General features: G+C 43.2%; 1 protein-coding gene across 2 annotated transcripts in view; it reads left to right on the forward strand.

The window, feature by feature from the left end:
* The first annotated feature begins 1,993 nt into the window (after nt 1-1,993).
* LOC129868070 (cation channel sperm-associated auxiliary subunit gamma-like) overlaps nt 1,994-22,113 on the forward strand; it is a 28,267-nt gene continuing 8,147 nt past the window's right edge. The window contains exons 1-19 of one of the 2 annotated variants that reach the window (XM_055941663.1): nt 1,994-2,069; nt 2,488-2,747; nt 2,849-2,902; nt 2,994-3,141; nt 3,314-3,437; nt 3,934-4,006; nt 4,292-4,447; nt 11,541-11,712; nt 12,661-12,798; nt 13,022-13,087; nt 13,443-13,565; nt 13,702-13,749; nt 14,057-14,186; nt 19,542-19,656; nt 19,806-19,967; nt 20,723-20,841; nt 20,948-21,161; nt 21,548-21,610; nt 21,755-21,956. In XM_055941663.1, coding sequence (XP_055797638.1) covers nt 2,490-2,747; nt 2,849-2,902; nt 2,994-3,141; nt 3,314-3,437; nt 3,934-4,006; nt 4,292-4,447; nt 11,541-11,712; nt 12,661-12,798; nt 13,022-13,087; nt 13,443-13,565; nt 13,702-13,749; nt 14,057-14,186; nt 19,542-19,656; nt 19,806-19,967; nt 20,723-20,841; nt 20,948-21,161; nt 21,548-21,610; nt 21,755-21,956 — 2,365 coding nt within the window. In that variant the 5' untranslated portion in view covers nt 1,994-2,069; nt 2,488-2,489. Of the gene's footprint in view, nt 2,070-2,487; nt 2,748-2,848; nt 2,903-2,993; nt 3,142-3,313; nt 3,438-3,933; nt 4,007-4,291; nt 4,448-11,540; nt 11,713-12,660; nt 12,799-13,021; nt 13,088-13,442; nt 13,566-13,701; nt 13,750-14,056; nt 14,187-19,541; nt 19,657-19,805; nt 19,968-20,722; nt 20,842-20,947; nt 21,162-21,547; nt 21,611-21,754; nt 21,957-22,113 lie in introns of those variants that run through there. The other variant, XM_055941664.1, reaches the window with a different exon arrangement.

Consider the following 22,113-nt stretch of genomic DNA (forward strand, 5'->3'; position numbering starts at 1 on the left):
TGTTGAATTCTGGGAGTTGTAGTTGAAGTCTGAACTTCTCTCATAGAAAGCTAGCCAGCTCACACTCATTGAACAATGAAAACTTAGCTACTAACTAGGTACATGAGTAATGCAATTTTCAGTCCCCAATGCTTCTTCTACGCATGATGGCAAAAGATAAATGATGGGACTAGTTATATTTACTGAAGTTGATAATATCTAGAATTTCCGAGATACCATTTAAAAATGTCAACATTTTGAGATACACACAGACCATATATATTTAAGCAATAAGGCACGAGGGAGCATGGTACATAGCCAATACAGTATACCACAGCTAAGGGCTGTTCTTAGCTGTGGTAAATTGGCCATATACCACGAACCTATGAGGTGCCTTATTGCTATTATAAACTGGTTACAAATGTAATTAGAGCAGTAAAAATAAATATTTTGTATACCCACGGTATGCAGTCTGATACACCACGGCTGTCAGCCAATCAACATTCAGGGCTCTTACCACCCAGTTTATAATTCTTCATTTGTAACATTGTGAGGTGATTTCAAAGGTGACACCACATGAGTGTTTTCCTGGGGCCCAAAGTTTATCCTGATCTGGTAGGCAAAGCTAACCAGGAAAAACTCCGGACCCTAGTTCTAGGGTGTGACAAAGTAAGAAATCAGCTGTAATTTAAAACGGTTCTATATGGGCTATAATGGGACCAGTTCTAATCAGGCCACATTTTTTTTTTTTCGACAATTAGACAACAGAACTAACAGGAATGAGCTTGCTTTATGCAGGGTTGCACTGTGTAGGCAATTGCATCGGTAATTAAACAGTTACTCACGCAGTATGTCATCACTGTGCAGTGTTGGAAAAAGTACACAATTGTCATTCTTAAGTAAAAGTACTACTTGAGTAAAAGTCTAAAAGTATTTGATTTTAAATATACTTAAGTATCAAAAGTAAAAGTATAAATCATTTCAAATTGCTTATATCAGGTAAACCAGACTGCAAGATTTTCTTGTTTTTATTTTTAAATTTATGGATAGTCAGGGTCCCACTCCAACACTCAGACATAATTTAAAAATGAAGCATTTGTGTTTAGTGAGTCAGCCAAATCAGAGGCAGTAGGGATGAGCAGGGATGTTCTCTTGATAAGTACGTGAATTGGACCATTTTCCTGTCCTGCTAAGCATTCAAAATGTAACGAGTACTTTTGGGTGTCAGGGAAATGCATGGAGTAAAAAGTACATTATTTTCTTTAGGAATGTAGTGGAGTAAAAGTAAAAGTTGTCAAATATAAATAGTAAAGTACAAATACCCCAAAAAACGACTTAAATAGTACTTTAAGTACACAACTGCTATTGTGTTTATTAATTACAGTCAATCATTTTGGATTCATAAGGTCTAGGTAGCCTAATCACCCGAAGTTTGAATATAATCCAAATTTGATCACATTCACATGTTCTCTTAACACATATAAATAGTCGATAAATACATAGCTTATGGACTATAAATACATGGTGTTACCGCTTCGTTTCCCCTGGCCAGAGGGGATAAGACTTCATAGTCTTCTCTAGGCTACCTACAGTTGTGGTTGTTATCAGTAGGCTACACTTAATCAGACTGAAGCACAGATTAATTGTGCATGAGCTAACAAATCATGAGGCAAAACAGACTAAACAACAGTACTTGGTCCCTCTTTTCAGCGCTTTTGTGTTTATTAAACCTAATTTAAAGTGTTGCGGCAAATACCAGCTCACCACATGTTTGCCAGTGGCCCTGTTGTGCTGTTCTCTGCAATGATAGATTGATATAAATCTCCACATAATGCTACAAATGAAGAAACATATCCAGTTTGTTCTATCTCAAAATGTCGAGTTACTATCTCGATTTAAAAAAAATAGTATCTCAACATTTTTACATAGGTATCTCAAATTGAGATAGTATTAAAAAAATACATCTTATAAATTGATGGCTGGAATGGGCTTCCTTCCATACACGACAGTGCCGTTTTAATGTGCTTATCTGATTTGCTTGGTGAGGCCATGGCATGAGGGAATGTCCGTTGTCCCCAATTGAGTGAAAAGTAGGCTCTTTCTATTCATAACTGTTAAGCTAACTACAGGTGTAAACTGTATACTCAGATGTTGAAACAAATTCGCGAATTAGCTAAGTATTTTGATTGAATTTGACTTTTGTCAAAAGTTTTGGTGACGTTCATGTCTAACGTTACTCAATGCGAGCTAGCTAACTAATGCATAGTTAGCTAACGTTATCTAGCTAACGTTACAGTACACAATAATGTGAAATTGGTGAAAAAAATTACGTTTGCAGTAAGTAGCTAGCCAGTTACTTTTACGCTCATACTTTTATTTTATATAACTAACTCACCTGGGTAGATATTTGTAGTCAACTATTTGTTAGCTAACGGTTAACTTGCTAGCAAAGTTGAATTTAATTTCACCCAAATATCAACATTGTTTTTTTGGTTTTGTCCATTTTAGAAATGTGGACCATCCAGGTCTCCCTCATTCTGAGCTTTCTGTGTGGAAGAGGATTAGGAGGAGCAGCTAGAGGAGAGTGTGAATGGGGTGTCAGTCTTTGTGAAATCGGTGACCCCCTCAACAGCATTTCAACCTGTAACTTTGAGAGTCCTCTGACCACCCTGTCAGGAGGCATAGAGATGCAGCAGTTCAGCACCAAGGTTCAGGACATTATAAAGACTCTGACTGACCAGCCAGTCAACACCCAGGAGAGTACCACTGTGAGTTTCCAACCCAGTCGAAGTACAGTGGTTGAGTGGTTTATACTGTTTAACTAGAGGAAGATTCTTCACTGGTTAACTGCACAGTTTCTGTTCTGCAGAGTTATCTTGGCTTCCCTTACTACCTACGCATAGACCTACTGTGTGGTTCAAAGGTAACATAACACCTCTCACATCCTTTAATATGACTTATTTTGAATGCAAACACATCAACTAGAAGAATAATCTACATGTTTGTTCGAACAGGAGTCTTCTAAGCGTGCCATTCAGGAGGCCCTTCTCACAGGGTTGACCCCCAATGTAGTCCTGACCTTCCAGGAACCCGTCCACCCCATCCGCCTCAAATCGCAGAGACTGCAGATCATTCTCACCACAGCCCCCCTGCTGGACAGTGGTATGTGCGCATGTGTGTCAGTTTTGTCTTGTATGTTAATTTGAACTAGACCAAGTTTTTATGAGCTTGCAGCTGTATGTGCTACATGTGTGGTCTGTTTGTAGAGTGGAATTCACTCATGTTCATTTGTGCTCCCGGTCACAACGTCAAGTGTGTGTGTTTTCCTCTGCAGTGCCCTGTGACAGCGACCTGTGCCAGCTGGGTTGGTATGCTCCCATGCCCATCCTTAATGGGTCGGTAGTATACAGGGTTCAAGTGGTGTCAAATGGCCAGGGTCAACTGGTGCCTGAGAGAAGGTCAGTGACAACTGTTTGTGTATTTAAATGTGCACGCATGCATAGGCCTATACCACACAGTGTCTGCCTAGCGTTGTTCATGTACTTGCTTCACTTTACAGGATGTCAAATCAGCCACACTTAAAAGTTTACTATTCAATTCTCATCTAGAAAATGTTTTTTGGGGTATGCCTATTAAGAAATAAGGCACGAGGGAGTATGGTATATGGCCAATATACCACGGCTAAGGGCATTTCTTATGCACAACGCATCGCGGAGTGCCTGGACACAGCCCTTAGCCGTGTATATTTTGGCCATATACCACAAACCCCCGAGGTGCCTTATTGCCATTAATAGTAATTAGAGCAGTAAAAATAAATGTTTTGTCATACCCGTGGTATACGGTCTGATATACCATGGCTGTCAGCCAATCAGCATTCAGGGCCAGAACCAAGATCATGACCCTCTCTCTACATGACTGCTGAACTGCATGCTGTGTCTGTGTTTGTGTGAGCAGCTTTGCAGTGAATGTTAATGGCTATGTGCGCACCACTGACAGAGGGGAGACGGAGTTCTCCTTTGGTACGGAGGTGAGGGACAGACATCCACAAAGAGGGAGAGGAGGAAGGAGAGAGAAAATTAAGCTAATAGACATTCTGTAGATGTGTGGGTGGTTTTGTGTGAAAATGGAGCGAAAATGTTTTGCACTAGGTGTCTTCTGAATGAAGGATTTTTAAAGAGATGTAAACAAAAATGTATTGAAGTTGATTATCCACGAGTAATTGTTAAAGTATAGATTATTTAGGATTTAGGATATTTCAAATGTATATACAGTGCTCTGCTCTTTCTATCTCTCTCTGTTCGTATGTCTATAGATGCCAGCACTGGAGGACATGATGGTTTTGGGCAGTCCCTCTCGCCCTCTGTGGGCAGTGGTGCAGAATTCTCCCGTCCTCATTCTCCCTGGTATTCCTGGCTTCAAGGCTGTTCTGATGACCGCCACAGAGTTCCAGCACACCTCCCCCATCGAGGTAAAACCAGACACATAGTGTAAAGATGCAGGCTCATTGACTGTTTGTGTGAGTGTGTAGTACTGTGTACCCAGCAGACCTGGGTTCAAATAGCATTTGAAAAAAGTTCAATCTATTTTGTCAGGGAGTCATGCTGAGACCAAGGTCTCTTTTGCAGATTAGCCCTGTAATTACAAAAATAAAAGTCAATACAATACATTATGCAAAACAGAGATACAAAAATACATTAATGGAAGGCAAACATATTATTCGTCAAAATATTCCTCAATCAGCTGCCTGAATTGCTATAGAGGCACCAAATCATCCAATTTTGGAGAGTTTTGGAGATTTATTCCACATGTAAGGTGAATTTTGTTTCTTCTAAAACCTGATTTACACAACTCTTGTCGACTGAATTATCTGCTTTCTACTATTAAGCAAGAGGCATGACATATTTCTATAGAAGAAGCCAATTTCTTTTCTAAGCTTCTTAACTTACTGCTCAATATGCTTTTTAAAAGATGGATGCCCAGACATTTGTAAGCTGGGACACGATAATGTGGACCCCATCCAAAGTACATATGCTTAAGTTATTGGCGTCATCTCTATCCGTTCTAGAAAACAACATATACTTAGGTTTAGTTTTACCCGCTTTCAAAACTAATTTAAGGTCAAATGTTTTCTGTAAAACAATGAAGTTCAGATAGAGCCTGGTTAACAGAAAGGGCAATAGAATACACAACTATATCGTCCTCATACAAGTGACAGTTACAATTTTTTACAGACAAACCAGTATTGTTTATATAGATAGTAAAAAGTACATCACCTAAATTCAACCCCTGTTGGACACCTTTTGTAATATCAAGGAAACCTGACTTAACACCATCAGAAAATACACATTGTGTCCTGTCAGGCAGGTAGTTTTTAAACCAATTACATGTAGCCTCATCCAGACCAATTTTGGACAACCTTTTTAATGAATAATGAGTAGTCAACAGTGTCAAAGGACTTTTACAGGTCAATGAAAAGGGCAGCTCAATGTGGCCTTTTGTCCATACAGTTAACTATATCATTTATAACCAATGAAGCAGCAGAGATAGTGCTGCCTGAAGCCAGATTGAGAAACTCTTAAAATACATTTTGTAGATAGGAACTATCTTAGCTTAGAGTTGATCAGAGTTTCTAATATTTTTGCCAGGCAAGAAAGTTTAGAGAGAGGGTGGGAATTATTTTGTTCTGATGGGTCACCATCTTTGTGGAGAAGGAGCACATGGGTGGCCTTCCAAACGCTCGGGATAAAACCAGATATGATCACCAGACAAAAAAATGGTTAATGATTCAGCAATCAAGGGGCCGGAAACCTGCAGTAAAAACGGGTCAAGCATATCAACCCCAGTAGGTTATGTAACATCAATCTTAAGCAAGGAAGTTAGCACATCACAGGTAGTAACTTGTTGAAATGAAAACACATATTTACTAGTAGTTGAGGAGTTTTCAATCAAGTCAGCTAGAGGCTGGGAACAACAAACTGACTGACCAGGGCCCGGTATCCCGATTGCGATGGAACTTAGGTTTACGAGTGTTTTAACTATGCATCTTTCCTACAACGGCTGAAGATGTAACGTACATTTCCCAAAACACCCCGCAGATACGTCGTTGAGGCATGTCGATACTGATAGGATCAAAAGAAAGACAACGCTGCTCTCGGATCAGCTTTCTCCATTAAAATCTTAACTTAACATTAGAATTATTCTACAATACTTGTGACGGCCGGCCGGCCGCCCAACAACCTTCCCGCTTGACCCTATCCCCTCCTCTCTTCTCCGGACCATTTCCGGAGACCTTCTCCCTTACCTCACCTCGCTCATCAACTCATCCTTGACCGCTGGCTACGTCCCTTCCGTCTTCAAGAGAGCGAGAGTTGCACCCCTTCTGAAAAAACCTACACTCGATCCCTCCGATGTCAACAACTACAGACCAGTATCCCTTCTTTCTTTTCTCTCCAAAACTCTTGAACGTGCCGTCCTTGGCCAGCTCTCCTGCTATCTCTCTCAGAATGACCTTCTTGATCCAAATCAGTCAGGTTTCAAGACTAGTCACTCAACTGAGACTGCTCTTCTCTGTATCACGGAGGCGCTCCGCACTGCTAAAGCTAACTCTCTCTCCTCTGCTCTCATCCTTCTAGACCTATCGGCTGCCTTCGATACTGTGAACCATCAGATCCTCCTCTCCACCCTCTCCGAGTTGGGCATCTCCGGCGCGGCCCACGCTTGGATTGCGTCCTACCTGACAGGTCGCTCCTACCAGGTGGCGTGGCGAGAATCTGTCTCCTCACCACGCGCTCTCACCACTGGTGTCCCCCAGGGCTCTGTTCTAGGCCCTCTCCTATTCTCGCTATACACCAAGTCACTTGGCTCTGTCATAACCTCACATGGTCTCTCCTATCATTGCTATGCAGACGACACACAATTAATCTTCTCCTTTCCCCTTTCTGATGACCAGGTGGCGAATCGCATCTCTGCATGTCTGGCAGACATATCAGTGTGGATGACGGATCACCACCTCAAGCTGAACCTCGGCAAGACGGAGCTGCTCTTCCTCCCGGGGAAGGACTGCCCGTTCCATGATCTCGCCATCACGGTTGACAACTCCATTGTGTCCTCCTCCCAGAGCGCTAAGAACCTTGGCGTGATCCTGGACAACACCCTGTCATTCTCAACTAACATCAAGGCGGTGGCCCGTTCCTGTAGGTTCATGCTCTACAACATCCGCAGAGTACGACCCTGCCTCACACAGGAAGCGGCGCAGGTCCTAATCCAGGCACTTGTCATCTCCCGTCTGGATTACTGCAACTCGCTGTTGGCTGGGCTCCCTGCCTGTGCCATTAAACCCCTACAACTCATCCAGAACGCCGCAGCCCGTCTGGTGTTCAACCTTCCCAAGTTCTCTCACGTCACCCCGCTCCTCCGCTCTCTCCACTGGCTTCCAGTTGAAGCTCGCATCCGCTACAAGACCATGGTGCTTGCCTACGGAGCTGTGAGGGGAACGGCACCTCAGTACCTCCAGGCTCTGATCAGGCCCTACACCCAAACAAGGGCACTGCGTTCATCCACCTCTGGCCTGCTCGCCTCCCTACCACTGATGAAGTACAGTTCCCGCTCAGCCCAGTCAAAACTGTTCGCTGCTCTGGCACCCCAATGGTGGAACAAACTCCCTCACGACGCCAGGACAGCGGAGTCAATCACCACCTTCCGGAGACACCTGAAACCCCACCTCTTCAAGGAATACCTAGGATAGGATAAAGCAATCCTTCTGCCCCCCCCCCCCCCCCCTTAAAAGATTTAGATGCACTATTGTAAAGTGGCTGTTCCACTGGATGTCATAAGGTGAATGCACCAATTTGTAAGTCGCTCTGGATAAGAGCGTCTGCTAAATGACTTAAATGTAAATGTAATGTAAATGGATCAGCTCCTAGAAAGATATTATCACCTATGGCTGCAAATATTGATGCGGCTTATTATAATGCTTACCCTATAACAGGTTACCAACTTTGTTAAAGCAAGGCCCCTGAACTCTCATGTATTTTCTGCACTATGCAATGATATGGGCAGCGGCCCTGTAACGCTTTTACAACATTTAGAAGTGCGCTGGTTATCAAGGGGCAAAGTATTGACACATTTTTTTGAATTGAGAGATGAGCTTAAAGTTTTCTTTACTGACCATCATTTTCACTTGTCTGACTGCTTGCATGATGACGAGTTTCTCACACGACTGGCCTATCTGGGTGATGTTTTTTCTCGCCTGAATGATCTGAATCTAGGATTACAGGGACTCTCCGCAACTATATTCAATGTGCGGGACAAAATTGAGGCTATAATTAAGAAGTTGGAGCTCTTCTCTGTCTGCATTAACAAGGACAACACACAGGTCTTTCCATCATTGTATGATTTTTTTGTGTGCAAATGAACTCAAGCTAATGGACAATGTCAAATGTGATATAGCGAAGCACCTGAGTGAGCTGGGTGCGCAATTACACAGGTACTTTCCCGAAACGGATGACACTAACAACTGGATTCGTTATCCCTTTCATGCTCTGCCTCCAGTCCATTTACCGATATCTTTACCGATACCAGCAGCAGCAGAATACCACCCTGCATACCACTGTTGGCTTGCTTCTGAAGCTAAGCAGGGTTGGTCCTGGTCAGTCCCTGGATGGGAGACCAGATGCTGCTGGAAGTGGTGTTGGAGGGCCAGTAGGAGGCACTCTTTCCTCTGGTCTAAAAAATATCCCAATGCCCCAGGGCAGTGATCGGGGACACTGCCCTGTGTAGGGTGCCGTCTTTCGGATGGGACGTTAAACGGGTGTCCTGACTCTCTGAGGTCATTAAAGATCCCATGGCACTTATCGTAAGAGTAGGGGTGTTAACCCCGGTGTCCTGGCTAAATTCCCAATCTGGCCCTCAAACCATCATGGTCACCTAATAATCCCCAGTTTACAATTGGCTCATTCATCCCCCTCCTCTCCCCTGTAACTATTCCCCAGGTCGTTGCTGCAAATGAGAACGTGTTCTCAGTCAACTTACCTGGTAAAATAAAAATAAATAAAAAATCTGAACAAGAGAGCCTCATCGAAATTGCAACAAGCGGTTCTGTGAAAATTAAATTTAATCAGAAGCCACTGACAGATTTCTGGATTGGGCTGCCCTCAGGGTATCCTGCCTTGGCAAATCGCGCTGTTAAGACACTGATGTCCTTTGCAACCACATACATATGTGAGAGTGGATTCTCGGCCCTCACTAGCAGGAAAACTAAATACAGGCACAGACTGTGTATGGGAAATGATTTAAGATTGAGACGCCCTCTAATACAACATACAACATAACTCTGCAACAATGCAGAGTTATGTGCATCCTTTCAAGCACACCGTTCTCATTAACCTGTGGTGAGTTATTCACACTTTTCGATGAACAAATTAGGTGTTATATGTAAGATGGTTAAATAAAGAGCAAAATTATTGATTATTATTATTTGTGCACTGGTCCTATAAGAGCTCTTTGTCACTTCCCACGAGCCGGGTTGTGACAAACTCACACTCATTCTTATGTTTAATAAATGTACCGTATATTGTGTGGCAGGCTTACATTGTTGGCAAAAAACAACATTTGAGAGTGCGCTGACTCTGGTGCTAGAGGGTGTACGCAGCTGGAGGTTGAATGTTTGAAGGGGTACGGGTCTATAAAAAGTTTCGGAACCACTGCCCTATGATAATGCACTAAATCAAGATTTGGAACATCATTATGCACATGTTAGGCTACACTTCATGAAATATATTGAGACAAATTACAGACGGTAGCGTACAAGTAGAAAAATAGAACTCAATGGATTGAACATAGGCCTATAGCCTAGTGTAGTCTATTTATATTTGAATGTTGTCATCTGTTTTAATTTGAAGCATCTTTCTTTATATTGTTTGTATGAATTGCAAAGACATTGGCAACTTTGTATTTGTATTTTGTAATCAACTTTGTTCTGAAGTTATCAGCTGTCACAGAGAGGCGGATAAGCCATGTGATTCAATGTTTAGTGGAGATCTTCTGTATATAAAGTGACACAGGAGGGCAAAAGTACATCTAATGATGCACTTAGCTGTTCTTGTCTGGGGCAGGTGTTAGATTACGAGCGCTTTCAAGTGCAACGTTAATTACGATGGTTTTGGGAAACAGCTCTGAGATTTAACGATGCTCCTACGAAGGTTCTAATGATGAACTTAGCCTTAAGATGCTTTTGGGAAATCGGGCCCATGGCTATAAAATAATCCTCAAATTAAAATATACAATTTTATACACATACAATATACAATATACATATACAAAAACATTTATTGTAATGATGCCTGAGTCTGACAGAACTTGCTTAGGCAGGGAAGGGGAGGGAATTAGCACACTTCAGCAAATACATTTTTTTCACAAATTTATAAGAATCACCAGCAGGGTCAGAAATAGAGCTTAACAAGTAGTTGGATTTAGCTTTCGTAATCAAGATAGTACAACTGTTTCTGAGTTGTCTGAAAGATTTCCAATCAGAGACAGTCAGTTTTCCTAGCTTTGGCCGAGGCTTGGTTCCTCTTGTGAATAAGCTCTGAAATATCAAATGAATACCAAGAGTTTGATTTGTTCTTAACTGTATATTGTTTCAAAAGTGCATGTTTATCTGCTAGGCACCAGCCTGGGCAACTCCAGTCCTCGGGGGCCTGATTGGTGTCACACTTTTGTCCCAGTCCCAGCTAACACACCTGACTACAATAATCAACTAATCATGATCTTCAGTTTACAATGTAATTGGTTTAAATCAGCTGTGTTTGCTAGGAGGGGCAAAGTGGGGGAAAGTGTGACACCAATTAGGCCCCCCGAGGACTGGAGTTGCCCAGGCCTGTCAGACCTCAGACAGCGAGGAGAATAAAAATAGAGGAGAAATGTTCAATGGCTAACTGAGTCAGGAATACAGGGAACTCTAGATAACTCGCATTGGGATAATTCATGTAAAACGATAAAAGCCGATTAAGTATATTTATTGTCCGTAGAGGTTCGGCCACTGTTGCGACTCGATAGGTTTGGGAGATCCCTCGATGACCAACGGGATGTGGGACATGGTGGACCCAAGCCAATCAGTAGAATACCCCGAGGCTGGGGGATTGCAGTCCTCCGCAAGTAAACAGTTGTTGCATTGGAAATTGGGCCGGTCCACGTTGTCCCAGAACATAGCAAAATAGATGCAACTCCTACAACGTAGGAAACGTTTACATTTGATATTTTTGTTTCGTATACTCCCAATAATAAATTATACAAAAAGCTGAAAATGTTTGAATGCTTTAGTTGTGCTTGATTGAGCTTGCATGGTGCAATGGAACTAATGGAATAGTCCCTAAAGTGCAAACCCTGCCCATCTGTCACACCAAACAGGCTCAAGCAAATGTTTCATTTTAGTCCATTTCAATTCCAATTTTCCTGAATGCTTCTCCATAAGAAAAACATTGTAATTTCAGTTTACTACCTGAATTTACATATAATTAACCTCCACTCTGGTATGCATGTGTGTCCAAATGGTTTACACTTAGGTGGGCATCGAGAGCTGTTGGGCGGGCTCCCTGAACTGCCCCCAGGTGGAGTTCTCCTCCATGATCTTGGAGGCAATCTCCACAGAGAGCTCCCTGTTCATCCGCCAGAACCAGCTGCTGCACCGCTTCGTGGGCAACTTCTCTCTGCTGCCTCTAAGAGTCTCGCCCTCAGGTACCAGCGCACCGTCAGACACCGCTGGCTCCCATTCACCCTGCTTACACACTGGAACATGAAATCTGGAATCTCTGTCCCCTGTATTCACAGAATAAATAAAATCAAAGTTTATTTGTCACGTGCGCCGAATACAACAGGTTTAGACCTTACAGTGAAATGCTTACTTACAGGCTCTAACCAATAGTGCAAAAAAGGTATTAGGTGAACAATAGGTAGATAAAGAAATAAAACAACAGTAAAAAGACAGGCTATATACAGTAGCAAGGCTACATACTGGTTAGTCAGGCTGATTGAGGTAGTATGTACATGTAGATATGGTTAAAGTGACTATGCATATATGATGAACAGAGAGTAGCAGTAGCGTAAAAGAGGGATTGGTGGGTGGCGGGACACAATGCAGATAGCCCGGTTAGCCAATGTGCGGGAGCACTGGTTGGTCGGCCCAATTGAGGTAGTATGTACATGAATGTATAGTTAAAGTGACTATGCATATATGATAAACAGAGAGTAGCAGCAGCGTAAAAAGAGGGGTTGGGGGGGGGGCACACAATGTAAATAGTCCGGGTAGCCATTTGATTACCTGTTCAGGAGTCTTATGGCTTCGGGGTAAAAACTGTTGAGAAACTTTTTGTCCTAGACTTTGTCCTAGAAATTGCACAGTTGATTCTCAAACTGAGACTACGGCACCTAGAGACGCATGAACACAGATGAAATTACGTATTCATTCATGAATATTATGTTTCTGTCCAAGTTAAACAACTCAACTATTGTTGGATAAGCTGCATACGTAAAAAGACTGTCAACAGATGACTCACATTGAAAAAAACCAGTGGCAAAATTTCGGGCACAAAGTCTCTTTGTGGCCATAGCATTCAGGTCCACTAACAAAACCATACATAGCTCCATTAAAACTCTCCGTATCCCCCTCTCTCTACCCTGTGTCAGAGGTGTGGCAGCAGGTGCTGCGCACAGTGTGTGTGTCCCGCATGGTGCCTGTGTTCATCCCGTACCACGACACCGAGTACTTCTACATCCTGGGAGGAGGCTGGCAGAAGGGCACCCTCTACAGGGCCCAGGTCTACGGTCAGTCAGTCAGTTAGTTAGTTATTCAAGCAGACAGGCAGCCAGTCAATTAGTCAAACAATGAATCAGTCAGCCAGTCAGTCCTAAACCTCTGGCTTTCATCTGCTGTCAGATATGATGACTGTCTCTTATTTGGGATTTCCTTCTCTGTTTTTTTCTTATCACACAATTCTCTTAGTCTTTACTTCTCTTATTATTTTCCACGGTTCAATTTCCCCAGCAGATGGGGATGTGACGTTTACTCAGTTGCTAGACTCCAAGGGCAGAACTGCTTGCGAGTTTATGAACAGTGAGTTCACCAGCCACCATATTTTCCATGAATTACCATGAATGTTTTATATTAAGGTTTTTTGTAGTACAATACACAACTGTCTAATGTAGGCTAACTGATGGTTGTGTTATGAAATATTATTTTTCACTGTCTGCAGACCCGGGTAAAATTGTATTTTAAATTATTTGAAATACTTTATCTGTGCTTGATTGAACTTGCCTGGCTTAATTAACTAATATAATAGTTACAAAGGTGCTAACCCTGCCAATTTGGTGCTTAAGCAAACGCTGAAAGTATTTGAATGAATTCAAGTAGTATTTGAACCCAAGTCTGAACTTTTTAGATTCACGCCTCATGTGTATACTATCCTCAGGTAAAGCCTGCCAGGTCAAATGGGCAGCCCAGGATTCTTCTCACAACCACCTGATTGACTTGATTCTCCTCGAACTGCTACTGGACAATAAACAGGCCCACTCCTACCACCTCCTCATATTAGGTACAGTAGTAACATGTTATTTCAGATGATTTACAGAAACTTTGAAGCCCGAAAGTCTGCACACTATAATTCCAATGTAACAGAGTGGTGTGAGAAGTAGGACATGTAATAATAAGACTGTTTCTGGTCTTTGCAGACAATAATTTCCACCTTGGCGACACCTTGCCCAAGTATATACCAAAAGGTATTTTCTGCCCCTCTTATATATGTTTTGCATTTTGTAACTGAGTTGAGTTGGTTTAAACTCACTCCTCAGGTTGAAATACCCCCACCCGTTAGCTTTTCAGTGGTGCAGCTGGCTAAGGTGTTTCCAGAGGACGGTCACGTGTGTTTGCAAGACCGAGGATGCAAGATTGAGTACCAGTGTGAACTCTTGAGCGAGGAAGCTAAACTATTGAGCGACAGCGTAACCACATTAATATTATGTATTATATTATGTGAAATATTGACTTGTTTTGCATTAGGGTGAGTAACGGTGTGTGTTTGTGCAGGCAGTGGAGACTCGTTCACGGTGGTGACCAAGACTCAGGAGAATGTCACAGTGACTCTGCACTTGAGGGGCATGGTGTTCAACCCCATCAGTGCCATCCTCTACATCTGGGGCAACGCTCTGCTCTGCTCGTGGGTATTCAGCTGTGTGTGTGTGTGTGTGTGTGTGTGTGTGTGTGTGTGTGTGTGTGTGTGTGTGTGTGTGTGTGTGTGTGTGTGTGTGTGTGTGTGTGTGTGTGTGTGTGTGAGAGAGAGAGAGGCAAGCAAGCTTACATTTAGGGTTTATATAGCTATAGATTTGAGCGACAGGACTGTGAGCACACACAACTGAAACAGCCTCTGAAATAAAGGCTAGAAAGTAGCATAAGTGTGTGCATAACGTTTGTGTAAGGGTTTCCATTAGGAAAATGTGGCGCCGAACATTTGGCTGGCATTATTTTAATTTCCCGGACACCTACGGTTCTCAGAATGACAGAAATCACCTCTCCATCACGGTTGACAACTCCACAGTGTCGCCCTCCCAGAGTGCAAAGAACCTTGGTGTGACCCTGGACAACGCACTGTCATTTTCTGCAAACATCAAAGCAGTAACTCGGTTCTGCAGGTTCATGCTCTACAACATCCGTAGAGTACGACCCTACCTCACACAGGAAGCGGCAAAAGTCCTAATCCAGACACCTGTCCTCTCCCGTCTGCACTACTGCAACTCGCTGTTGGTTGGGCTCCCCACTTGTGCCATCAACCTCCTGCAACTTATCCAGAACACTGCAGCCCACCTGGTTTTCAACCTTTCCAAGTTCTCTCATGTCACCCCGCTCCTCCACACACTCCACTGGCTTCCAGTCGAAGCTCGCATCCCCTACAAGACCATGGTGCTTACCTATGGAACAGCAAGAGGAACTGCCCATCCCGACCTTCAGGCTATGCTCAAACCCAACACCCCAACCCAAGCACTCTGTTCTGCCACCTCAGGTCTCTTGGCCCTCCCACCCCTAGGGGAGGGCAGCTCCCGCTCTGCCCAGTCCAAGCTCTTCTCTGTCCTGGCACCCAATGGTGGAACCAGCTTCCCCCTGATGCTAAGACAGCAGAGTCCCTTACCATCTTCCGAACACCCCTGAAACCCTACCTCTTCAAGCAGTATCTTAAATAATCCTCCTCCTCACCTTGAGCGCCCCCCCCTTCTAGCTCTGACTCTACTTTGAGGAAGAATTTACTGTCTATGCCTGTGATGTGTTTGTCCCACCTAGCTGTCTTTAGATGAATGCACTAACTAGATAAGAGCATCTGCTAAATGACTAAAATGTAAACTTAATTAATCTTAACAGAATATGCAGCTCGATGATGCAACTGCTGCGTACTTAACAATTCCGATTTTAGAATAAAATGACGAGTAACGTTAGGCCTAATGAACAGCAAAATCACTAGTCTATGTCAATCTATTATCCCCCATAGTAGAAAAGTTGACCTATTCTATTGGTCAGCTTGTCATTCTGTACGAGAAAGAAATAGCCTATTCCAAACAGACTCTGGGATGATAGATCCCACATTCATATAACCAGTAGGCCTAGGCAAAGAAAATCAAAATAAGCCATGAGGCTGATGCAACAGATCAGAATGTTTCACTTAAAATGTTGATAAACAATTATTTCTTCACATTATAAGCAGAGCAATGCACAGGATTGTGCCTTTGGCTACTGAACAATGAAAGAAAGTTGATTTGAAAACCAATAGAACATGAGAGAAATGGGCTACTTGTTTCAATGGCATATAGAACTCTTTATGAAATAATTACCTCCCATGTTTGGTTGTGTTTTGGCTAGGCTGCTTTGAAGCAAGGTGATCATGCCTCATAATATGTCGTAAAACGATCAGGTTTCAAATCATTAAGTTCATTAAATCATTATGTTTTCAAAATGCGTACTGGCTCCAGCTCATTGCAAAGTGGTGTGTGACGCGCTGAAGCCTGCCTACCGTTATATGCACTAGAATGGCAAATGGGAAGTGTGCTTCAGTTACAGTTGAGAAATAAAAAATAGTAGCGCCGTGGCTATCAAAACTGTTTTTAACATGCGATTTCATTTAGAATTGTTTGCGCAATGATTGGGCTTAAAAAAAAATCACGTTTCACTCCAGCTGCAAAATAAACTGTAACAGATTTTCAGCTTAAACTAGGCTCTCTTATCTGTATGCTGTGCACGTGTGATAAATAATAATCATAACGACTAATGAAAATACATCTGGCCATTTAATTCCACAAAATTATGCAAACTAACCCATAGACCGATAAGTATGAGCGGTCAAATGTATTTGCATCAACTGTTTTTTTCATAAATGAATAGGCTAAAAAACATTATTTTGCAATGGGAATTTTTTTCTTCTCCCAGACAATTAGCTGATGCCAAGTTTATTTATCGGTTTATAATTTTTTTACATCTGCCAAAAGCCAGCTACTATCGGCTAACGGAAACCATGGTGCATGTGTGTGTAAACGCAGGTACAGTTGAAGTCGGAAGTTTACATACACTTAGGTTGGAGTCATTAAAACTCGGTTTTTCAACCACTCCACAAATTTCTTGTTAACAAACTATAGTTTTGGCAAGTCAGTTAGGACATCTACTTTGTGCATGACACAAGTAATTTCCCCAACAATTGTTTACAGACAGATTATTTAACTTATAATTCACTCTATCACAATTCCAGTGGGTCAGAAGTTTACATACACTAAGTTGACTGTGCCTTTAAACAGCTTGGAATATTCCAGAAAATTATGTCATGGCTTTAGAAGCTTCTGATAAGCTAATTGACATAATTTGAGTCAATTGGAAGTGTGCCTATGGATGTATTTCAAGGCCTACCTTTCAACTCAGTGCGTATTTTCTTGACATCATGGGGAAATCTAAAGAAATCAGCCAAGACCTCAGAAGGTTTTTTTTTTAGACCTCCACAAGTCTGGTTCATCCTTGGGAGCAATTTCCAAACTCTTGACCCAAACAGCTACAGACCTATATCTATCCTACCCTGCCTTTCTAAGGTCTTCGAAAGCCAAGTCAACAAACAGATTACCGACCATTTCGAATCCCACCATACCTTCTCCGCTATGCAATCTGGTTTCAGAGCTGGTCATGGGTGCACCTCAGCCACGCTCAAGGTCATAAACGATATCTTAACCGCCATCGATAGGAAACAGTACTGTGCAGCCATATTCATTGACCTGGCCAAGGCTTTTGACTCTGTCAATCACCACATCCTCATCGGCAGACTCGACAGCTTTGGTTTCTCTAATGATTGCCTCGCCTGGTTCACCAACTACTTCTCTGATCGAGTTCAGTGTGTCAAATCGGAGGGTCTGTTGTCCGGACCTCTGGCAGTCTCTATGGGGGTGCCACAGGGTTCAATTCTTGGACCGACTCTCTTCTCTGTATACATCAATGATGTCGCTCTTGCTGCTGGTGAGTCTCTGATCCACCTCTACGCAGACGACACTATTCTGTATACTTCTGGCCCTTCTTTTGACACTGTGTTAACAACCCTCCAGGCGAGCTTCAATGCCATACAACTCTCCTTCCGTGGCCTCCAATTGCTCTTAAATACAAGTAAAACTAAATGCATGCTCTTCAACCGATCGCTGCCTGCACCTGCCCGCCTGTCCAACATCACTACTCTGGACGGCTCTGACTTAGAATATGTGGACAACTACAAATACCTAGGTGTCTGGTTAGACTGTAAACTCTCCTTCCAGACTCACATCAAACATCTCCAATCCAAAGTTAAATCTAGAATTGGCTTCCTATTCCGCAACAAAGCATCCTTCACTCATGCTGCCAAACATACCCTTGTAAAACTGACCATCCTACCAATCCTCGACTTCGGTGATGTCATTTACAAAATAGCCTCCAAAACCCTACTCAATAAATTGGATGCAGTCTTATCACAGTGCCATCCGTTTTGTCACCAAAGCCCCATATACTACCCACCACTGCGACCTGTACACTCTCGTTGGCTGGCCCTCGCTTCATACTCGTCGCCAAACCCACTGGCTCCAGGTCATCTACAAAACCCTGCTAGGTAAAGTCCCCCCTTATCTCAGCTCGCTGGTCACCATAGCAGCACCTACCTGTAGCACGCGCTCCAGCAGGTATATCTCTCTGGTCACCCCCAAAACCAATTCTTCCTTTGGCCGCCTCTCCTTCCAGGTCTCTGCTGCCAATGACTGGAACGAACTACAAAAATCTCTGAAACTGGAAACACCTATCTCCCTCACTAGCTTTAAGCACCAGCTGTCAGAGCAGCTCATAGATTACTGCACCTGTACATAGCCCATCTATAATTTAGCCCAAACAACTACCTCTTTACCTACTGTATTTATTTATTTTGCTCCTTTGCACCCCATTATTTCTATCTCTACTTTGCACCTTCTTCCACTGCAAACCAACCATTCCAGTGTTTTTTTTACTTGCTATATTGTATTTACTTCGCCACCATGGCCGTTTTTTATATTTTTATTTATATATATATTTTATTTGCCTTCACCTCCCTTATCTCACCTCACATTGTATATAGACTTATTTTTCACTGTATTATTGACTGTATGTTTGTTTTACTCCATGTGTAACTATGTGTTGTATGTGTCGAACTGCTTTGCTTTATCTTGGCCAGGTCGCAATTGTAAATGAGAACGTGTTCTCAATTTGCCTACCTGGTTAAATAAAGGTTAAATAAATAAATAAAAACGTCTGAAGGTACCACGTGCATCTGTACAAACAATAGTACGCAAGTATAAACACCATGGGACCACGCAGCCGTTATACCGCTCAGGAAGGAGACGCGTTTTGTCTCCTAGAGATGAACGTACTTTGGTGCAGAAAGTGCAAATCAATCTCAGAACAACAGACAGACTACGGTTTGCAACTGCACATGGGAGAAAAGATTGTACTTTTTGGAGAAAGCTTGCAAGCTGAAGAACACCATCCCAACCGTGAAGCACGGGGGTGGAAGCATCATGTTGTGGTGGTGCTTTGCTGCAGGAGGGACTGGTGCACTTCACAAAATAGATGGCTTCATGAGGATGGAAAATGATGAATAGGCCAAAATTCACCCAACTTATTGTGGGAAGCTTGTGGAAGGCTACCTGAAATGTTTGACCCAAGTTAAACAATTTAAAGGCAATGCTACCAAATACTAATTGAGTGTATGTAAACTTCTGACCCACTGGAAATGTGATGAAAGAAATAAAAGCTGAAATAAAATTTTCTCTACTGTTATTCTGACATTTCACATTCTTAAAATAAAGTGGTGATCCTAACTGACCTAAGACAGGGAATTTTTACTAGGATTAAATGTCAGGAATTGTGAAAAACTGAGTTGAAATGTATTTGGCTAAGGTGTATGTAAACTTCCGACTTCAACTGTACATGCATGATGCTTGCATGAAGGTAGGTCATATTTACAGAAAGTCATTGTCTATCTTTTGTCTGTGGTTCCCAACAGTCAAGACCAGGGGATGAGCTACCTGTTCTTTAATGGCTTCCCTCTGGATCAGATGATCAAGTACTTCACTCTGTCCTACCACGGAGAGTTCGCCTTCGTCACAGAGACCGAAGAGGTATATCCGTGTGAAGTACTTTTTTGCTCATTCATTGTGAAATTACGTGTATTTGTGTTACAAACGTGTGTGATATGAAACACTCATTTGTGACAATATAAAATGAGTGTGTGTGAGCATGTTTGTTTGTGTGCACGTGTGTGTTTCAGCTGTGGTGGGGGCAGGAGGGCGTGGACCAGGTAATGCGAGTGCGCCCCTCCCTGGGCTGGCAGGCCTTCTCTAGCCTGCAGGCTCTGAAGGGCGACAGCTCCTACTCCATGACCCACAGCCTGCTCACTGTCTTCTACGACTGGGACAAACAGTTGCAGGAGGTAACCCTATAACTATTATCAATTTATAAACGTGGATTGTGTATCAGTCTCATAGGGATGTGTATGATTAACCAGATTGACAAGTGTATTTTTGGCAGAATCAGAAAGACAGTTGTGGCAGTCTTAAGATTTGATCACAGTTGTTATATAAAATAGGTTGTACATCACTTGTACAACCTGAGTGTGCACTAGGCCTATTTGTTTTCATGAGAATATACACTGCGTGTACAGAACATTAGGAACACCTTCCTAATATTGAGTTGCATCCCCTTTTGCCGTCAGAACAGCCTCAATTTGTCTGGAATGGACTCTACAAGGTGACAGTTGTGTCAAGTTTGCTGGATGTCCTTTTGGTGGTGGACCATTCTTGAAACACACAGGAAACTGCTGAGTGTGAAAAACCTGAGAGCGTTGCAGTTTTTGACACTCATACCGGTGCGCCTGGCACCTACTACCATACCCTTTTCAAAGGCACTTAAATATTTTGTCTTGTCAATCACCCTCTGAATGGGACACGTCTCATTTGTCTGGAGGCTGAAAACTCCTTCTTTTAATCTGTCTTCTCCCCTTCATCTACACCGATTTAACAGGTGACATCAATAAGGGATCATAGCTTTCACCTGGTCAGTCTTTGCAATGGAGCAGGTGTTCCTAAGTTTTGTATTCTCAGTGTAGATGTTGTATAATTTTATTTCTTTCCACCTGTGGGAGGTTGACGGTAAACCCTCTCTCTCGTCTCTCTTTCCTCTCGTTAGGTGGTTTACACAGTGGACTCTAAGGGAAAGGGTTCTGTGGTGAAGAGGGAGCTGCCTGTGCCAGAGATACTTTCCTATAGCCACTTCTTGACCACCCCCCGCAAAGTCCACCACTTGGAGTACTGTGCCTATATCTGGGTTTTATACTGACTACTTCAATGTACATCTTTAGCCGAATACATATTACCGTTTTCCTTTCTCCTGCCCTTTCCCCTCTCCCCCCAGGTCGTTCAGTGCCTTCTCTTTTCCCCTCACCTGCCCCTTCTTCTGGGAGCACATGGCAGACCTGCCCCACCCAGAGCCCTACAACCGTATCCAGCAATACCTGACCCGGCCCCCCCTGGTGCCCACCTACTTGGGCCTCCAGACCACTGCCTCCCTGGCCACCTACCAGGGCCTGCTGCACCACCTGCTCCAACTGCACTCAGACTACATCATGGTAGGCCTACATCAGCCGTCTGTCTGCTCCATACCACGCCCAATCCCAAGTCGACCCCTATTCACTTGTGGAGATGAGAGGATTTCCCCAGGTCCTACAAATGAGAATGTCATCTCGGTCAACTTACCTGGTAAAATAAGGGTTAAAAAACATTTGACCATTATCTACCTCAGATCTCCACAAGTGCATAGAGCGTAGAATCGAGGGGGCGATTTGGGATTGTGTCCTACTCCTTCATTCTCCTTCCTCTAGCTCCAGTGTAAAGTTACCGCCTCCCATCAGGCTGGTGAAATCACTCACCTCAGTGCTGTTGTGATTGCCAGAGGAGGCATTGCTTTTGTGAAGGATTTAACGATACTGACTTGATTGACTTTACTTCTTTCCAGGACATTGGCGACCCCGTCCATAACCCAACCTGGCGCTTGTGGAAGGACAAAGTTATATATGCGGTCAGATTCTTCTAAGAGTTTGACCCTGCACAGAAAACACACACGCACAGATGGATACACACACAAATATATACACCGTCTGTCACTCCACATGAAAGTTTCCCTTTACCCCTTAATACCAATCGTGTCCTCTTGGCTCCCCAGGACTACTACTTCTACATGGCTGGCAACGGCGTGTCGTCCACAGGTTTCAACGTGGAGATTGGGGGCTACTCCCGGGCCTACATGAGTTCGGAGATCACCTTCCCAGACATGGTGTACCTGGACCGGGTTTCCTCCTTCTCCTTCTCCATCTACATCGCCTGCAGCTCAGCCAAACACCTCTCTGTGGAGGAGAAACCCAGAGGTGGGAGCAGAGAATGGGCTCATGTTCATTAGGCTATATTTAAAAGAAAGTGAATGCTGTTTGTACTCAAGTCATACACCAGTGAAAATCATTTCAACATACTAATGAACTGTTTAAGAGCATTCTGTTGGCGTTCCTGTGATGTTGTTTTACGTCA

The sequence above is a fragment of the Salvelinus fontinalis genome, chromosome 13, assembly GCF_029448725.1.
Source record: "Salvelinus fontinalis isolate EN_2023a chromosome 13, ASM2944872v1, whole genome shotgun sequence".
Taxonomy (NCBI): Eukaryota; Metazoa; Chordata; class Actinopteri; order Salmoniformes; family Salmonidae; genus Salvelinus; species Salvelinus fontinalis.